The sequence below is a fragment of the Lipotes vexillifer genome, unplaced genomic scaffold, assembly GCF_000442215.2.
Source record: "Lipotes vexillifer unplaced genomic scaffold, Lipotes_vexillifer_v1.1 scaffold129, whole genome shotgun sequence".
Classification (NCBI taxonomy): Eukaryota; Metazoa; Chordata; class Mammalia; order Artiodactyla; family Lipotidae; genus Lipotes; species Lipotes vexillifer.
Window position 1 is genome coordinate 466,928 of NW_006777287.1, and position 19,734 is coordinate 486,661.

Here is a 19,734-nt window from a genome sequence, read left to right on the forward strand (position 1 = left end):
TACATTAGACAATGTTAGAATATTTGCTTCAACAGTAAAATATTATTATTATAAAACTCAAGAGGAAAAGGGTAGTCTATTATATTTACCCGTATTTTTATTCTCTTGTTCTTCCTTTATTCCTGATGTTCCAACTTTCCTTTTGTTTATTTCCTTTCTATATGAAGAACTCCCTTTAGCTATCCTTTTAGGGGACGTCTGCTGGTGATAATTTCTCTTAGTTTTCCTTCATTTGAGAATGTCTTGGTTTTACCTGAAGGATATTTTCACTTGATATAGAATTCTGGTTTGACAGAACTTTTCTTTCAGCACTTGAAAAATGTGCTACTTCCTTCTTGCCTCCATGGTTTCTAATTAGAGATCTGCTCTCATTCAAATGGTTGCTCTCCCGTAGGTAATCAGTCATTTCTTTTCCAGTTGCCTTCAAGATTTTTCTTTGTCTTTAGATTTCCAAAGAAAACGTTAGGAATCCATGCCTGGGCATGGATTTCTTTGGTTTTATCCTGTTTGGGCTTTGATCAGCTTCCTGAATCTAAGCTTATATCTTTTGCCAAATTTGGGAAATTTTCAGCCATTATTTCTTCAGCTATTTTTCAGCTCCACCTTTTTTTCTTTTCTTCTTTTGAGACTTCAACTGCATGAATACTAGATCTTTTGTTATTTCCCACAGGTCCTTCAGACTTTTCCTGTTTTTTCAGTGTATATTCTTTCTGTTGGTTAGATTAATTTCTCTTTTTCCCTGTTTCTTTATTCTGTTAATTCCATTATTCTACTGAGTCTATCCTATGTGTTTATTTCAGTTATTATATTATTCCATTTCAAATTTTCCATTTGATTATTCTTTGTATCTTCTTATTTCTTTGATGAAACTTTCTTTTTTTTTTGTTTCAAAAGTGTTTGTAATTTCTTGTTGAAGCATTTTTATGATGGCTGCTTTAAAATCCTTGTCAGATAATTCCAACATTTGTGTCATCTCAGTGCTGGTATCTGTTGATGGTCTCTTATTCCTGGTTCTTCGTATTATGAATGATTTCCTATTACATCCTGGGCTGGGTTTTTGTTTTGTTTTGTTTTGTTTTTTGGTATTATGTTATCAGACACTAAGTCTTATTTAAATCTGCTTTAGCAGGCTTCCATAATAACCAGACCAGTGGGGAAGAGGGACACTGACTTTTTACCACCAGTTACACAATTCCTAGGCTCCCCATCCTAGTTCTGTTATCTCTCTAGGATGGTAGTTGTTATCCCTCTGGGAAGGGGGAAGGTTGGCTCATTACTACTTGGCAGGGGTGGAAATCCCCACTTTGTTACCTCCACTGATAGCAGGGGCAGTGGTGTGGTAAGGGGTACTGCATTACTGATGGGCAGTGGTGATAGTCCAGGCTCCCTACCCAGTCTCTGCTGATATCATATTGAGGAGGAGGAATGCCTTATTATTGCTGGGTGGGAGTGGATGTCGAAGCCTCTCAGGTGATGTCCACTGATGCCACAACAATTGTTCTTTTTTAAAAGACATTTTAACATCTCTTTTGAAATATAATTCTTACAGCATACAGTTCATCTACTTAAAGTGTATAATTCAGTGGGTTTTAGTATATTCACAGAGTTGTGTGGGTAACCATTACCACAGTCTAAATTTAGAACATTTTCATCACCCCAGAAAGAAACTCCCTATCCATTAGCAGTTAACTCCCCGGGCCCCTACTCCCAGCCACTGGCAACCACTAATCTAATTTCTGTTTCTACAGTTTTGCCTATTCTGGACATTCCATATAAATGGAATAATACAATATATGGCTATTTGTGTCTGGCTTCTTTCATTTAACATAACATTTTCAAAGTTCATCCATGCTGTAGCATGTATCAGTACTTCATTTCTTTTTTATGACTAAATGATACTCCATTGTATGCATATATCACATTTTTAAAATCCATTCATTAGTTGATAGACATTTGGGTTGTCTCCATTTCTGGAGTATTATGAGTAATGCTGCTGTGAGCATTCATATACACGTTTTTAGGTGGACATATGTTTTCAAAAACACCTAGGTGTAGAATTGCTGAGTTTCATAGTAACTCTGTTTAACCATTTGAGGGAATGCCGGACTATCTTCCAAAGGGGTTTCATCAGTTTACAGTCCCACCAGCAGTGTACAAGAGTGTTTGAAATTTGTTATTTCTATGGGTACCAGAGACTTGGAATTCCTCAGATAACCTTGTTTTTGTCTCGTCTCTTGACTTTTCCCCTTGTGCTTGTCCTCAGAGAGATTCTGTCTTCTACAACTCTCCTAGCTGTAAGCCACTGTTATCACTGGAGGCTTTAGTGTGGTGGTAGGGTATGAGGGAGGGGTGGTGTTCACTACTCTTCTGATTATGTCTCAGTCTTTGGAGTGTGTAGTGGTCCTGTGTCTGGGGGTGAGGTTGGGGAGGTAGCCTTCAGGGATAGAGCATTTTTGCCCCTGCCCACTATTTTCCTGAATGCCTGCAGGAGGTATCCTCTGGTATTCTCAGTCTATGTCCTTGAGGTTTTCTCTCCTGCAGATTAAGGCTTTTTTCTCTGTTGAGTAACACAGGGAAGCTGAGGCTGGGTGCTTTTACCTTCCCACAGCACTAGTCCAGTGCCCTCAGTTGAAATCCTTCCTCTGTAGATGAAGCCTTTTGTTCAATAAGGGAGCCAGGACACTGAGCACCAGCGACCCAGACAGCACCACTGGGGGAGCTTTTTTTCCAGGTTCTCCCCCATCTTCCCTGTGAGTGCCCTCCTGGGTTTCTAGAGAAAAAGCTTACAAGAAGGTGGGAACCCCCTATGACTACAGCCCCCAGAAACTTCATATTCTCATAGTAGTCCCCACTTAGCCCCCAGAGATTCATCAGAATTTCTAGTTTAATGTTCCTGCTGTGGCTTCTGCCCCAAGTAAGGAAATGCTCCTGTCCTGTGTCTCCCTGCAGGCATGCTTGCCTCTCTTTGAGTTTGACTATTTGTCCTGTGACTCATTTCTCTAATGGCTTCACAAAAACTCGTTAATTTGCTGCCTCTCCTGCCTTTTTCTTCTTGTAAAGATGAGAATTTCTTTTTTCTGACTCTCTACAGGTCCAAGATGAAACCTTATTTTTTAGTCATTGAAGTGCAATATAAATGATCTTTTTCACTGGGGCTTAATTGGCTGCATTGATAGACAAATATTTTCTTTGATGTTTAGTGCTTTGGTGAGATTCCTGTGTGTGTCTCCCTGAGTTATCCTCTAGAGGAGTATTTCCTAGGGGGTGTGTGAATTCCACATACGGTTCAGGGGCTTTGGTACCTTCTGAAAATTGTATACAGACTTTTAAGGGTATGTTTTTATGTGTATTTTTTTTCTGAGCTAGTAGCCTTCATCTGATTCTCAAAAGGGCTCCTATTCTAAAAGATGTTTTTAAAAAGCTAATTGCCCTAGAAAAAGCTCATAGTACTAGATGACCAATTTGAATATATTAAAAAGTCTTTTATTCTTTCTCAAAAGCCTGCATATTTTCACCTAATATTAGTCTGACTGGTCTACAAAATATATCAACCTATCTTAAAAGATTGACTGCACATCTTCTCTAGGCCCAGAGTCTCATTTATTATATCTAAGACTTTCATAGCAACAGAGTGAAAGCTCATATATTTTAACTCAGCAGAGAACACTGCATACTCTCAAATAGAGCCTATTTATATCACTTTACCTGTATTTCTAACAAGCTTGATTATTTGGTTTTCTGACCCACAGCAGATAAAAAGTACTAAGCTTGCAAATGCACACTTACTGCACAAAAAGGGACATTCTGAGGAATGGGAGAAAAACTTTCAAAGCAAACCTCAGTTGTCATCTCTTGTATGAAAATTGCTCACATCTCCAAGTCAGACTCAATTGTTCCTCCTCCTCCATTACCAGGATGTATATGCCTCTGATACAGGGTAAGGAGAATAATCAAACCTACCTAAGCAGCCCAAAAGTACATTGCTTTATGGGAATCGATGTTCCAGTTGATGTCAGCCCATTAGCCATCAGAAATGTCCTATTTATTCTTTATAAGAAACCTAAGAATTATTTAAACTATCTGAAAAGTATTTCCATGATTTTTAAAGTTTTAAACTTAGAAATTGAATAAGTTTTGCTTCATTGGAAAAACCAGCATGGGACACAGTATCTTGACGACACTGGCTACTTTTGTTGATATAAAAACAAGCTTGTATTCTTTGCTAGGTTTTCTCTGCTTTAAGTGGTTGATTCTTTTAGATAACCTGAAAAATCTTTTCCTGCCTTAAGATTGTATAATTCTAAGAAAATCACTTACGGCTAATTCCTCTGGATTAAATAGAGTTACCGTGTTTGCAGCTGTTTTTTAATGCTTTGGGGGTGACATCTGCTTGTCGTCAGTTATGTATTTCAGATTTAGTGACTATAAATCAAAACTGATCAATCTCTCTGCTTCATTATACATGGACCAGACAGTGTTCCCCTTTGTGTCATACAGGAAGCACATGTTTTGGCTTTTCCTCTAAAAAAATGTCACAGAAATGTTCAGACTAGCTGTGCTTATAAGAAACTGCCCACTGAGAGATGTTAATGAGAACAGTAAAAGCCAGAGCTGTCCATGAAGGGCATTTTCATTTTGTGGCTCTGGCAGGTTAAGCATTGATATTCTAATTGAATTCATAGTGAGGCCTCCTTTGTTTCTGCAAGCATCTGAGAGGCCAAGATGTGCATGCACTGTTGGACTTGGCATAGCTTCTGGGCTGTATGTTAGCCTGTGAATCCCCTCTTTGACCATAAATGAGCAGATATCTGGTAAGTACAAAGCATTTTTGTTTCAGGAACTTTTGGGGAAACTACCAGTGCATATAAAATAGGCACACAGTTAAGAACTTGTAAAACTTCTCAACTTCATTACCTAGGTCAGTGTCAACATCCAGATCCCTCATTCACAAGCTTTAATTTAGCAACAAATAGCCATGTTTCATTTTGTGAAGTTTCTGCATTACCGCATGACCTATAGAATGTTGGTTAAAGTTCTCGATGGAGCTCTTGCTTGGGAACACTGTCTTTGGGAGTCAAACCATGCACGTTTTAGTTGAGCCCTGAACTCACATCTCCTTTTACCCATCAACAATTACTTTATGGACTGGAGAGGAGAATTCAGCTATATACTTCTTTCTGCTTTTAGAACTAAAGCTGAGACTATGATGATGATAATAAAATAACTGCAACTAGAGTTTATTTAGCAGTTACAGTGAGCCCAATACTATGCTAAGACCTTTACATAAATTCACCTATTTAATCCCTACAACTACCCCTATGAGGTAAGTGTTCTTATCCTTGTTTTACAAATAAGTAAACAAACATGGAGAATTTAGACAGCTTCCCAAACTAGTAAGTGGTGAAACCAGTAGACCAATCCAGGCAGTCTGCCCCTAGACCCATATTCCTCTCTTTAAAGATTTTTTTTTTTGTAACGCTTTTCCTTTTTCTTTTCTTTTCTTTTTTAAATTTATTTATTTTTGGCTGCATTGGGTCTCCGTTGCTTCATGGGCTTTCTCTAGTTGCTGAGAGCGGGGGCTACTCTTCATTGCAGTGCGCAGGCTTCTCATTGTGGTGGCTTCTCTTGTTGCAGAGCATGGGCTCTAGGCATGCAGGCTTCAGTAGTTGTGGCTCGCGGGCTCTAGAGCACAGGCTCAGTAGTTGTGGCGCACAGGCTTAGTTGCTCCTTGGCATGTGGGATCTTCCCGGGCCAGGGCTTGAATCCGTGTCCCCTGCATTGGCACGTGAATTCTTAACTACTGCACCACCAGGGAAGTCCTAAAGAATTTTTTTTAAATAAATTTATTTATTTATTTATTATTTTTTGCTGAGTTGGGTCTTTGTTGCTGTGTGCAGGCTTTCTCTAGTTGTGGCGAGCGGGGTAGTTGTGGTGAGCAGGGGCTACTCTTCGTTGTGGTGTGCAGGCTTCTCATTGTGGTGGCTTCTCTTATTGTGGAGCACGGGCTCTAGGTGTGTGGGCTCAGTAGTTGTGGCTTGCAGGCTCTAGAGCGCAGGCTCAGTAGTTGTGGCGCACGGGCTTAGTTGCTCCATGGCATGTGGGATCTTCCCAGACCAGGGCTTGAACCCATGTCTCCTGCATTGGCAGGTGGATTCTTAACCACTGCACCACCAGGGAAGTCCCCTAAACATTTTTAATTTCATTTTTTACCATATAAAACATTTGCCTGGTTCAAATATCAAACTGTGAAACAAAATACATTCAGAAAGATTCAGCTTTTGTCTCTCTTCTCCCCATTTTCTCCCCTTTCCTCCATGCTGTTTATTATTATTATTTTTTAGTTCTTGGTTTATCCTTTTATTGTTTATGAAAATATATACAAATATGCATGTATGTTTATGCCACTATATGTATATAAAACTCATACCTCTACCCAGGATACACTGTAACTATTTTGTTTGCCTGTGTTTATTTTATAAACCTTTAAAAATGACTTTTCTTACCAGAAGCAGATTCATGAGACCAGTCTGGTAAATGTATTTCATATCACTCTGCAGATATCTTCCTGAGTACTGAACTTAAATTCCTATCTCCTCTTCAGCATTTTATGTTCCGCCTCATACTTGAAATGTTTGACTTCTACAGCAAGATAAGGCAGACTCTTGCACTCTGCCTTGAGTAAAAATGCTCCTCTAGAAACCTTGGATCTGATGCTGTTTAATCTGGCTAGCTTGTAAAATTGAAATCAGGCTTACCATGTAAGTCTATTTTTTTCTAAAGGTGGAAGGGAAGTTTACAGTAGTCATTGGATTTAGCCTTCATTTGCTTAAGAAAAATAGGTATGAGTTGATTGGTATTTCTGCAGTCCGAGGTTCCCCAGACTTCACAGAGTGCCTGTTCCCTGGAAGTTTACTATTTCTGAAGCAATGGACAAGGGCCAGATTTCATTGGCCTCTTTGTCTAGAGTCTTCAAGTTACTCTTCTGTTTGGTAAATGTGTGTATTAGTTTCCTAGGGCTGCTATAACAAATTACCACAAACTAGGTGGCTTAAAACAACAGGAATTTATTTTCTCACAGTTCTAGAGGCCGGAAGTCCAAAATCAGCCAGACTGCATTCCCTCCAAAGACTTTAGGGGAGATTCCATTCCTTGCCTCTTCCAGGTTCTGATAGCTATCAGCATTTATTGACTTGTGGATTAATGAATCACTCCAGTCTCTGCCTCCATGGTAATAATTCCTTCTCCTCTTCTGTCTCAAATCTCCCTCTGCCTTTCTGTTATAAAGACACTTGTTATTGGATTTAAGCCCCACCTGGATATTCCATGATGATCCTTTCATCTCAGAATCCTTAAGTTATTTATATCTGCAGAGATCCCATTTCATATAAGGTAACATTCACAGGTTCCAGAAATTTGGATGTGGACATATCTTCTGGGGGGCCACCATTCAGCCCACTGCAATATGTTTCCAGGCTACTTAGGAAACTCTACAAAACAGACTTTCATAAGCAGTTATATCAAGTATGAAGACATGGCTTATGCTGTGTGATTATTGTTAATCCCAAAGCATGATTTTGCAATCAGTTGATTTATTTTGAGAAGTGTATTGTATGGAAAATAATGAAATATTTTATGAGGTTGAAAAATACTTGGCTCTAGTATTCTTTGCAGAGCTAAGGTAGGATTTCCCACAGGCAGTAGTTGAGCACAATTGTAAATTGCCACCACGTCTTAACCACTGTCTCATTAAAGGCACTCTGGTAATTTATAGAAATGGATCAGAGTGTTCAGCAAAATGGTGATTCAGTTTCTCCAACTAGCCACCCAGAACACTGAGCTCTGTGCAAAACATGTTAATGGATATGTCTGTGATCCTCTCTTACCTCCTTATACAAAGCATTATGTAGTAAACCACCAGTTTTTTGTTTCCTGTAGACTTAGCTTTCTCCCTGCACAGTACCCAATTAACTTTAATTGGTTAGGATTCTTGGTAAGAAGGTCATTTTGTTGCCACCTCAACACCAGCATGTTTAACATTGGTTTCCTACTCAGGTCATATTATTCATTCTAAATCTTCCCTAAATGAAACCAACAGGCATTTGCAGAGTTGTCCCTGCAAAATAGCAAATGGAATGAGTCCTTATGCATTTAAATGACATCATTCGATTATGTGATAGTTCAGTCCTGTACTCGGTGAAATGTCAGTTTAAACAGAACTACACCAACTGAGAATTAATTGCTTTGTTGTACCATGCGCTGTGCTTCAACTTTCATGTTACACATAACTTGGACAGTGTTTCTCTTCAGAGAACCTTGATTAGCATTAAAGGCTAAAATGTTTGCTTGGTGGCATCTCTTCCTTTGATAATCCACAGAGATGTAGACACATTTACCTTAAACCTGCAAGTGGTTGTTTGATTTTTTTTTCAGAATTAGCACTTAGTAGGTGAGGTATATATCAGTGTATGTATGCTTTTATATGAAAGTTTATTCCCTCATTGTTTAGGCATCAACTGGGCCTTCATTAGTGAAATCAGTACCAGGTTAGCTGAAGAACTCATGGCATTCTTCTTTCCTGTTCTTGAAAAGGCAGAATCACAAAGCCTAAGTTGCCACAGCAATTTAAGTCATGTTCCCAGGCTTGTGAGTACATTTCTGTGCCTGTCAATCACGCAGGAGCCCGTTCAGTCAGAGGATAACAGTACATCAAACTTTAGACGGGTATTCATTCCCATATTGTCAGTACCTAACTGTGCTTAAGGTGCAGAAAATGGACTATAGGGAATCTCTTTGTCTCTGTAAGTCCAAGTTTTAGCTGTACCCATATCATCATCCCCTACCTCTGGCCTTTGAACTTTCCACACAGCTAGGGATCCTTTGCCGGGGTAAAGTTAAGGCTCGCACTGGGAGCCTCTTGGCTGCCACAGTAAACATATCATTCGTGTCCTCCTCACCCCTGTGCACACTGCTGTGCAAAGTGGAGCTGTCTGTACTTTGTTTCTGTTTTTGTTTTTCTTCCTGGAAAAGCATTTTTTTTAATTTTATTGAGGTATAGTTGATTTACAATGTTAATTTCTGCTGTACAGCAAAGTGACTTTAGTTATACATATATATATATTCTTTTTCATATTCTTTTCCATTATGTTTTTTAACATCTTTATTGGAGTATAATTGCTTTACAGTGGCGTGTTAGTTTCTGCTTTATAACAAAGTAAAGCAGCTATACATATACATATATCCCCATATCTCCTCCCTCTTGCATCTGCCTCCCACCCTCCCTATCCCACCCCTCTAGGTGGTCACAAAGCACCAAGCTGATCTCCCTGTGCTATGTGGCTGCTTCCCACTAGCTATCTATTTTACATTTGATAGTATATATTAGTCCATGCCACTCTCTCACTTCGTCCCAGCTTACCCTTCTCCCTCCCCATGTCCTCAAGCCCATTCTCTATATCTACGTCTTTATTCCTGTATTCCCGTCCTGCCCCTAGGTTCTTCAGAACCATTTTTTTTTTAGAGTCCATATATATGTGTTAGCATACGGTATTTGTTTTTCTCTTTCTGACTTACTTCACTCTGTATGACAGGCTCTAGGTCCATCCACCTCACTACAAATAACTCAATTTCGTTTCTTTTTATGGCTGAGTAATATTCCATTGTATATATGTGCCACATCTTTATCCATTCATCTGTCGATGGACACTTAAGTTGCTGTAACTGTGTATACTTTGCAAGCCTCTGTACAAATAAATTTGAAAACCTGGATAAGATAGATAACTTACCATGGAAATACAGATTACCAAAATTGACCCCATTGGAGGTAGAAAACTTAAAGAGATCAATTTCCAAAAAGGAAGGAAAAATTTATAAGGAACTACCCCACTAAAAAGCACCAATCCAGATGGTTTCATAGGGACCAGATAGTCCCAATAATTCTCAGATAATTCTAGAGCATTGTAACACAAGGAAAATGTCCTAATTCCCTTTATGAAGCATGCAAAACGCTGATACCTAAATCTAAAAGACAAAGACAATACCAGAAAAAAGGAAAGAAAGAAAACTGCAGATAAATATCACTCATGAGAATGATACTAAAATATTAGAAAACGAATATAATACCATATTAAGAAAATAATATATCATGACCAAATAGATATTCATTCCAGAAATGCAAGTTTCAGTATTAAGAAATCTAATATTATCATATAGCATATTAATATATCTAAGGAGAGAACTATATAATTATTTCCATATATGCTAAAGAAGTCTTTAATAAAATTCAGTACTTAGGCATTATAAAACATTCAAGAAAATAGGAACTGTAAGATACTTTCTCAACATTATAACATAAATATGGCATAGTCTTCAACCTAGTATCTTATTTCATGGGGAAACACTAGAGGCATTTCCACTAATTTCAGTAAGAAGACAGATATGCCCACTATCCCCATTACTATTCCAAATATCAGTAGAGGTATTAGTCAGTGCAATTAAACAAGAGAAACCAATTAGAGACATAAGACCAAGTAAAGATGATGCAAAATTCTGTTTGCAGATGATGCAATAGTATATTTAGAAAACCTTAGGAAAGTCAATGATAAAACTAACTCAAGCCAAAAAAGAATTTAGTAAGGTGGCAAGATATGAAGTTAACATATAAAATCAATAGCTTTTATAATCAGGTGGAGGATATTAACACGCCTGGGGCATGTTGTAATGCAGGAAGTTAAGGAAATACTCAAAAAAGGGTGGGATGTGTCAAAAGAGCACAGGTGCAAGCCAACCTGAAAGAGCTCCCAGTGACCAAAGGTGGAACAATTTGAGCATCAAAATAAATAACAATAATACTGAATTGTAACCCAAAGAATAAAATAGATCCATGAGTCTATAATGATATAAATAAATAATTGAATGAATGAATGAATGAACGAACGAACAAACAAATAATAAATAAGGGAGAAGGGGCAGGTCTTTTTTACAGAGGAATTCCAATTAATAAATTTAGAACTGAGGGAAATAGAAAATCACCATTAGAATACCACAGTAATAACTGTTACAGGCAAGGCATCTATTCGTGGATGCTAAAATTAGTCCATGACAGTTTGAGGAGAAACAGGATGTTTTTATGATCTCAGAGTATCTCCTCTAAGATATTTTTTAATTACAAAGGAAAATATAGTAACCTAACAGCTGAGAAAACCAGCGAGACAAACTACCTTAACCAACTGATAAAGTTTAACATCACCACTAATAAGACATTGAGATCATACATTCCTGATATAATGGGATAAGAGGGTCGCAGCAACCTTTCTATGGCATTTTTGCTCAAAAATGAATAACCTCAGTGAGAAAACATCAGATAAACCCAGATTGTAGGGACATTCTATAAAATATATGACCAGTTCTCTTCGGAAGTGTCGAGGTCTGGAAAGACTGAGAAACTATCACAAATTGGAGGATACTAAGGAGACATGACAGCTGCTGCAGTGTGGGATCCTGGATTGAATTCTGGAACAGAAGGACATTAGGGGAAAAATTAGTAAAATTTGAATAAGTTTTGTAGATTAATTATAGTATTATAGTAATGTTAATTTCCTGGTTTAGGTAATTGTACTCTGGTTATGTGAGATGTTAACATTAGAGGGAACTATGTGAAGGGTATATGGGAGCTCTGTACTATTTTTGTAACTTCTCTGTAAGACTAAAATTATGTCTAAGTAAATAATTTTAAAATTAGGTGATAGCTAAATAAATGATTATAAGTTATTTATTTATTTTAAAATTAATTTTTATTGGAGTATGGTTGCTTTACAATGTTGTATTAGCCTCCACTGCACCACAAAATGAATCAGCCATACACATACAGTTATCCCTTCCCTTTTGGACTTACCTCCCATTTAGGTTACCACAGGGCACTAGGTGAGTTCCCTGTGTTATACAGCATTTTCCCATCAGTTGTCCATTTTATATATACATAGTATCAATAATGTATATGTGTCAATCCTAGTCTCCCAATAAGATCATCTATACCATTTTTCTAGATTCCACATATGTACATTATTATACGATATTTGCTTTTCTCTTTCTGACTTACTTCACTCTATATGACACTCTCTAGGTCCATCCACATCTCTACAAATGACCCACTTTCGTTCCTTTTTATGGCTGAGTAGTATTCCATTGTATATACATACCACATCTTCTTTATCCATTCCTCTGGATTATAAGTTATCATAGGATACTTGTTGCTTAACTTGAGAGGGTTAAGGGTTGTTAGTTTTATGCAGACTCTTTAAGAGTAACCTGTATTGTTGATTTAAATTCAAGGAGCCCAGAAAAATAATTCAGGAAGTACCCCTTTACTCTTTATTAAATCCAGAACAAGCTGGCTTCCCTGTCAATACTTCAGACTCTTTACAAATAGAAGTTGATCTGGCCATTTACGAAGTTAAGAGATGTCTCTCTTGTTGAAGTGCAGAGTGGGTGGGGATGGTCTTTTTAAAAGGAGAACACTAAATGGTGTTAGTTCCATAGTGATGATCTTCTCAAGGTGTATGCAATGTCTTCCCAGGTATTCCGGAAGGACCTTATCAGTGCGATGAAACTTCCAGACTCTCACCATATTAATCCTGACAGCTATTACCTCTTTGCGGATACATGGAAGGAAGAATGGGAAAAGGGAGTCCAGGTACCAGCCAGTCCAGAGACTGTTCCACAGCCTTCCCTCAGGTATTTTTATGCTTGTATCTTTGATTTAGGGGATGAATGCTCTTATGGTTATCTGTGTGCTGCTTGAGTAGAGACTTTGAGTGGCTAATTAAACATTTATAATGCAAAGTCACATACCATGTTCAGCAATTCACTCAGACCAATGGCAGACTATACCAGCCTAGGATAGGTCAGTAGTTGACGTCAAGGTCATTTATTTAGGGATAATATATGTACCTATTCACAGGATAAAACTGTTTGAAGTCCAGTCTGAAATTATGATAAGGTTTTGGAGACCAAGATTTCCCAGTCTGACACAATAATCAGTAGCATTTATTAATTAGCCTTTGAAGAGAAGCAGAGCATTAATTACATAACCCCATAATAACCCTATTAATATATAACGCCATGACAAGTTGCTTCATTTTAATAGGGGCTTCATAGTGATAGCATCTGTAAGCAGAGCACCAAAACATACAGAGTTTGTAAAATGCGTAAACCCAAATGAAAGGGGGTAACTGGAATAATTAGGTTGACCATAAGCACACAGCCTTCATCTGCAAAGACCTGAGAAGAAAGTTTAAGTAGGAGAGGACTTTTCTGACAGAGGAAGTAGTAAGTTTAGCTCCTCAAGAGTAATGACTGGTTTTGGAAGCCATTTTTTATTACTGGTCTTTGTGTTCCCAGTGCTTTGCACAGAGGCCAGCATGAAATACAATGCTTGGTATAAGTTTGAGTGAGTGAGGGAAGGAAGGAAAGGGAAGGAATAGAATCAGATAAAGAGGCTGGTAGGACCTGCTGGTTACTATGAGAAATGGTACATCTCATTGTATAGCTATCTATTTCTAGTACATATTACGTTCTTAAAGGTCAGAGACCACATTCTTGAATTCTCAGCCCCTAGCATCAGGTTCTTAGGTCTTAATCATATTCCAGAAATTCTTGTCAAATCACTTCTAAAAACCCCAGCCCAGGCTGTCCCACCCACAGAGAGACTGTCTATGTTCTGTTAAGGAAAACTTCACAGTCTTGCCCAGTACACTTATGGACCCTTACTAGTTCATCATCATTGTCACCATCCTCCTAGAAATCACAACAGCATCATGAATGAACATAGGAGTCAGCCATTTTCATGTCCTTATTGTCAGTATTTTTATATACTGTTGCAGTAACTGGGGAGCCTAGACTTCCACCCTAAACCAGCATTAATGATGCATCCCTCTCCCTCCCATCTATCATACTATCAGAGGAGACTTTCACCACTCCTTAGAGGTAATGAGGACACCTGCTCCCCCCACCCCGTGGTATCAGTGGAGGCCACATAGGGAGCAGTAGTAAGGTGCTCTTATCAATCCCAGCAAAGGAGGTATCAGTGGAAGCCTAATGGGAAGCCAGAACTCTCAGCCTCACCCAGTAGTAACAAAGAGTCCCTGCCCCGGATGTCAACACAGGCCAAATGGTGAACCAGGACATATACAATCACCTGGCAGTGATGAGGTGATATCCCCCCCTCAACCTGATCTCCATCCAGAGCAGTGTCAGAGGAAGCCAGTCAAAACAAAAGTTTTAAAGAAGATCCAGAGTCTCATAGCATAATCCCTAAAATGTCCAGTCTCCAGTGAAAAAAATCACTCATATCAAAAACTAGGAAGATCTCAAGTTGAACAAAGATAATCAGTAGATGCCAGTACCAAGGTGACAGAGATATTAGAATTATCTAACAAAGACTTAAAAGCAGCCATCATGGGCTTCCCTGGTGGCGCAGTGGTTGAGAGTCCGCCTGCCGATGCAGGGGACACGGGTTCGTGCCCCGGTCCGGGAGGATCCCACATGCCGCGGAGCGGCTGGGCCCGTGAGCCATGGCCGCTGAGCCTGCACATCCGGAGCCTGTGCTCCGCAGCCATCATAAAAATGCTTCAGTGAGCAATTATGAGTACACCTAAAGCAAATGAAACAATAGTATCCCCTCTTTCATACCTGATATTGGCAATTTTTATATCCTGTTTTACTTGCTATAAGCTGATCATTTTTACTGACCATTTCACAAAGCCATCTTTTTGTTTCATTATCTTTTCTGTTTTTAATGTATTTCTGCTCTTATCTCTATTACTTCAATTATTTTAGTTGCTTTGGATTTATTTTGCTCTTCTAGTTTCTTGAATTGGGAGCTTAGCTTATTGATTTGAGACACTTCTTCTTTCCAATATGAGCATTTAGTGTTAAAAATTTCCCTCTCATCACTGCTTTAGCTATGTCCCACACATTTTGGTGTGTTGTATTTTCATTTCATTCACTTTAGTGTATTTTTTCCTTTGAGACTTCTTTCACCTTCTTTTTTTCCCTTGGGACTTCTTTTATTTGAAAGTGTGGTTTTTACTTTATTTGGATATTTTCTTATCTCTCTATTATACTTTATTTGGATATTTTCTTATCTCTCTATTACTGATTTCTAGTTTTGATTCCATTGTATTAGAGAACACTCTGTATAATTCCAATTTGTTTCAATTTGTTGAGGTTTATTTTATGACCCAGGATACAGTCTATCATGGTACATGTTCTGTGGGTGCTTGAAAACAATGCCTGTGCTGCTGCTGCTGAGTGGAACATTCTGTAAATGTCAGTTCAATCCTGTTAGTTGATGGTGTTGAGTTCTTCTATATCCTGGGTGATTTTCTGTCTGTTCTATCACTTACTGACAGAGGTTGAAGTCTCCAGCTATAATCGGGGAATTGTGTTTTTCTCCTTTCAGTTCAATCAGTTTTTGTTTCAGATATTTTGAAGCCCTGTTGTTTGGTGCACATACATTTACTATTGCTATGTTTTATTGGTGGATTGATCTTTTCTTCATTATGTAATATTCCTCCCCATCTCTGGTAATTTTCTTTGCTATGAAGGCTACTTAATCTGATGTTAATGTTGTCACTCTTGCTTTCTTTTGAGTAACGTTTGCACTGTATATCTTTCTCCATTATTTTACTTTTGACCTACTTATATGCTTATATTTTAAGTGTGTTTTTGGTAGACAGCGTATATTTGGATCATGTTTTTTAATCCATTCTGCCAACCTCTGACTTTTAATGGGTTTAGACCATTTATACTTAATGTAATTATTGATATGTTAGGGCTTAAGTCTGCCATTTTATTTTATTATGTGTGTATGTGTGTGTTCTCTGTTTTTTATTTCTCTCGTTTCTTTTTCCTGCCTTCCTGAGGGTTACCTGAACAAATTACCACAACTTACCCAGTGTGAAATAATCATTTGAAGAGCCCCATAACTATTAATGAAACTGAATTTGTAATTAAAAACTCTCCCTAAAAATACCTCCAGGCCCAGATGCTTTCACTGGAAAATTCTTCCAGACATTTAAAGAAATAAAAAGTGATGATACTGGAAGAGAAATTTGAATCAAACTAAATGTAGTTATAGAATAAATAGTTGACCATGGGAATGTGGATACACTGTTGCAGTTTGAGAGGAACTAGATATGCAGCTAGAGGAACTTAATGAAGGCAAACTTATGGACATAAAGAAAGTGATTGTGATGAAAAGAATGAAGATGCCCCAGAGAAAATGATGCCAGAAAAAAACTGCACATTAATGGAAGTCTCAGAAAATTTTTCAACAGTCAAAGCACAAAGGACAAATGTTGGAAACTGATCCAAGTTCATAAAGGAGTATGACAACTTGCCAAGACATAGAAAAGGTGCTTGCTCTGTGTCATAAATTTTGTAATTAAAAGAAGGAGTCAAGCACTGTACTCTTGATAAGTTTTTACAAAGAGATAAAAGAGTTTAAATTCTCAGTCTTTCAAATTATAGTGTATTAAATACATATTGGTTTTACTATTTTTTATTTCCCTATATAGTTATAGCCAACAGTAAGAGAGTAAAATGCTTTGACAAAAATTTTAAAGGTCACTGAACAATCACAGTTTTCCCCATTGATTATTAAGATTGCTTTTCACAGTTCCGGTTTGCACAGTCATTTTTACAGTACAGTACCATTGTGCAAAGCGAGGACTACCTGCTTTAGTGACAGCAGATGAGTGTTTTCTTTGGAAGTGGCCAGTGGAGCAGGAGGATACAAGGAAACTTTTAGAGGTGATGGATATATTTATTATCTTGGTTGTAGTTCTGGTTGCACAAATTTATATGTGTTGGAACTTGTTAATTTGTACATTTTAAATATATGCAGCTTAATATGTAATTTATACCTCAATAATGTTAATAAAAGTATCATCCATATATGTAATTATAAATATATATTTAAATATATAAACAATCATCACAAATAAAGGAGTGTATAGATGGTAATAAAATGTGGTAGTGGGCATGTGAAGGCACAACAGTATGTGATTAGAAGAGAAAAGGAAGAAAGACAACAAATGTGACTATAAGCCACCCAAGAGCAGAACCCTTACTGTCAAATAGTAGGTTTTCAATATACGTTTACTATTGTAAGGAGAATAGGATGAAGGAAGGAAAGAGGAAAGTGGGTGGGTGTTAGGAAAGAAAATTAGCAAACAACCAAAAGGTATTATGGTTGACCCTTGAACCACATGAGTTTGAACTGTGCGGGTCCACTTATACGTGGATTTTTTTCAATAGTAAATACTACAGTACTACACAGTCTGTGAGTGGTTGAATCCACAGATCCAGAACCACGGATGTGGAGGGCCAACTGTAAATTATGTGTGAATTTTTGACTGCATGAAGTGTCAGTGCCCATTACCCCTGTCTTGTTCAAAGATCAACTGTACATTCCTACCAGCACTGTATGAGGATTCCATTTTCTCCACATCCTAACCAACACTTGTTATTGTCTGTATTTTTTATGGTGGCCATCCTAGTAGGTATGAAGTATATCTCATTGTGGTTTTGATTTGCATTTGCTTGATGGCTAATGATGTTGAGCATCTTTTCTTCATGTGCTTATTAGCCAGTTGTATATTCTTTTTGGAAGAGAGCTTTTCTACTTTATTACAAAGAGAAGAAGCCTTTATGTGGTCAGAAAAATACAAGGTTGATTTTTTTCCCTTCCTGTGAAACACTACTGTTCAAACTGCAAAGTGAATCATCTCAGTTCACCTCTTTATGTTCTGTCACATTCACTTTGGATGGCTGCCTTTAGCTGCTGAAAATCTAACACTTTAGTGAAAAGGGTGACAAAGTCCCCTGACCAGCAGTTCTAGAATATCCCATTTTTACTTGGTGCTTCGATGCATACCTCCTATATATATCTCTTCTTTGGAGAAATTATTCACATCTTTTACCCATTAGAAAAATTGGGCTATTTGTCTTTTTATCGTTGAATTGTACAAGTTCTTTACATAGTCTAGGGTTTTTTAAAAATATTTATTTATTTATTTGGCTGCACCGGATCTTAGTTGCGGCACACGGGATTTTCATTGCCCCATTCAGGATCTTTAGTTGTGGCATGTGGGATCATTTAGTTGCAGTGTGCAGGCTCTTAGTGGCAGCATGCGGGATCTAGTTCCCTGACCAGGGATCAAACCCAGGCCCTCTGCATTGGGAGTGTGGAGTCTTAACCAGGGAGGTACCTAGATACAGGTTTTTTTTATCAGATATATGATTTGCAAATCATTTCTCCCTTTCTGTGGATTGTCTTTTCACTTCATTGATGGTGTCCTTTGAGACACAAAAGTTTTTAATTTTGATGAAGTTCAGTTTATCTATTTTTTTTCTTTTGGTTGCTTGTCCTTTTGGTGTCATATCTAAGAAATCATTGCCTAAACCAAGATCATGTAGTTTTATACCTATGTTTTCTCCCAAGAATTCTGTAGTTTTATAAAACTCTTACATTTGGGTCTTTGATCCATTTAAGTTAATTTTTGTGTATAGCATGAGGTGTTAGGGGTCTAACTTCATTCTTTTGCTTGTGGATATCCATGTATCCCAGCTCCATCTGTTGAGCAGCTTCCGTTTTGAAAGCAATGAACACTATATCCCAACCTTACCCACCTTGGTTCCACCAGGCTGCTATGAAAGAAAACACAGTTCTTGAATCACCAAGAAATCCCAGTTCCATCTTTTTAAATCCCTTTTCACAAATCTACCAAGGTGACTTTTCAAAAGTTTTTCCTACTTTGAACTGAGATGCTAATTTCTCTACTTTATGCTTCACTCTGTCCAAATACGTTACTTTTTCCCACTATATGGGAAAATACCATATATGTTCCTTTTTTATTGGTTAATTTTACAACTTTTTATGTTAGTGTTTCTTTTTTATGTCTTTGTTGGGTTTTTTCATAGATTACAAATTTTTTAGAAGTTAAGGAGGTGCCTGGTAAAAGTTTGGTTATTTACACTATTGAGAGAATACTTAGTTTTTGAAATTAAAAGATGTAGCTTTATTCTCAAAGCCACAAATAAAAGTATTTTCTTCTGACATAACTGCCAAATCTAAACAAATGTAAATGTTTCATAGCAAACCCTTGCAATGATTGCTTTTAGATTTAAAATAACGATAGTGTATTACCTTCATATAAAAATAAATGTTCACTAATAATTATTCAATTGTAAAAATTCTTCCTGCCTTCCAAATTTAAAAAATTGTCAGTGTGCATTAAAAGCATGATGACATTCCTTGATTTTGTGATAAATTTTTTTTAATTTATTTTATTTTTGGCTGCATTGGGTCTTTGTTGCTGCACATGGGTTTTCTCTAGTTGAGGCAGTCAGGGGATACTCTTCGTTGCGGTGCTTGGGCTTCTCACTGTGGTGGCTTCTCTTGTTGCGGAGCATGGGCTCTAGGCCTATGGGCTTTAGTAGTTGTGGCGCATGAGTGTAGTAAGTTGCTCATGGGCTCTAGAGTGCAGACTCAGTAGTTGTGGCACACGGGCTTAGTTGCTCCATGGCATGTGGAATATTCCTGGACCAGGGCTCAAACCCATGTCCCCTGCATTGGCAGGTGACTTCTTAACCACTGTGCCACCAGGGAAACCTGTGCTAAATATTTTTAATAAAGGGTGTTATAGCAGTTCACAATAGCATATGAAAAGTATC

At 37.7% G+C, this 19,734-nt stretch overlaps 1 protein-coding gene across 1 annotated transcript in view; it reads left to right on the plus strand.

The window, feature by feature from the left end:
- JADE3 (jade family PHD finger 3) overlaps positions 1–19,734 on the plus strand; it is a 154,759-nt gene that overhangs the window by 86,106 nt on the left and 48,919 nt on the right. Inside the window, exon 4 of the mRNA XM_007450832.1 lies at positions 12,572–12,729. Within this exon, the coding sequence (XP_007450894.1) occupies positions 12,572–12,729 (158 nt within the window). The remainder of the gene's footprint in view (positions 1–12,571; positions 12,730–19,734) is intronic.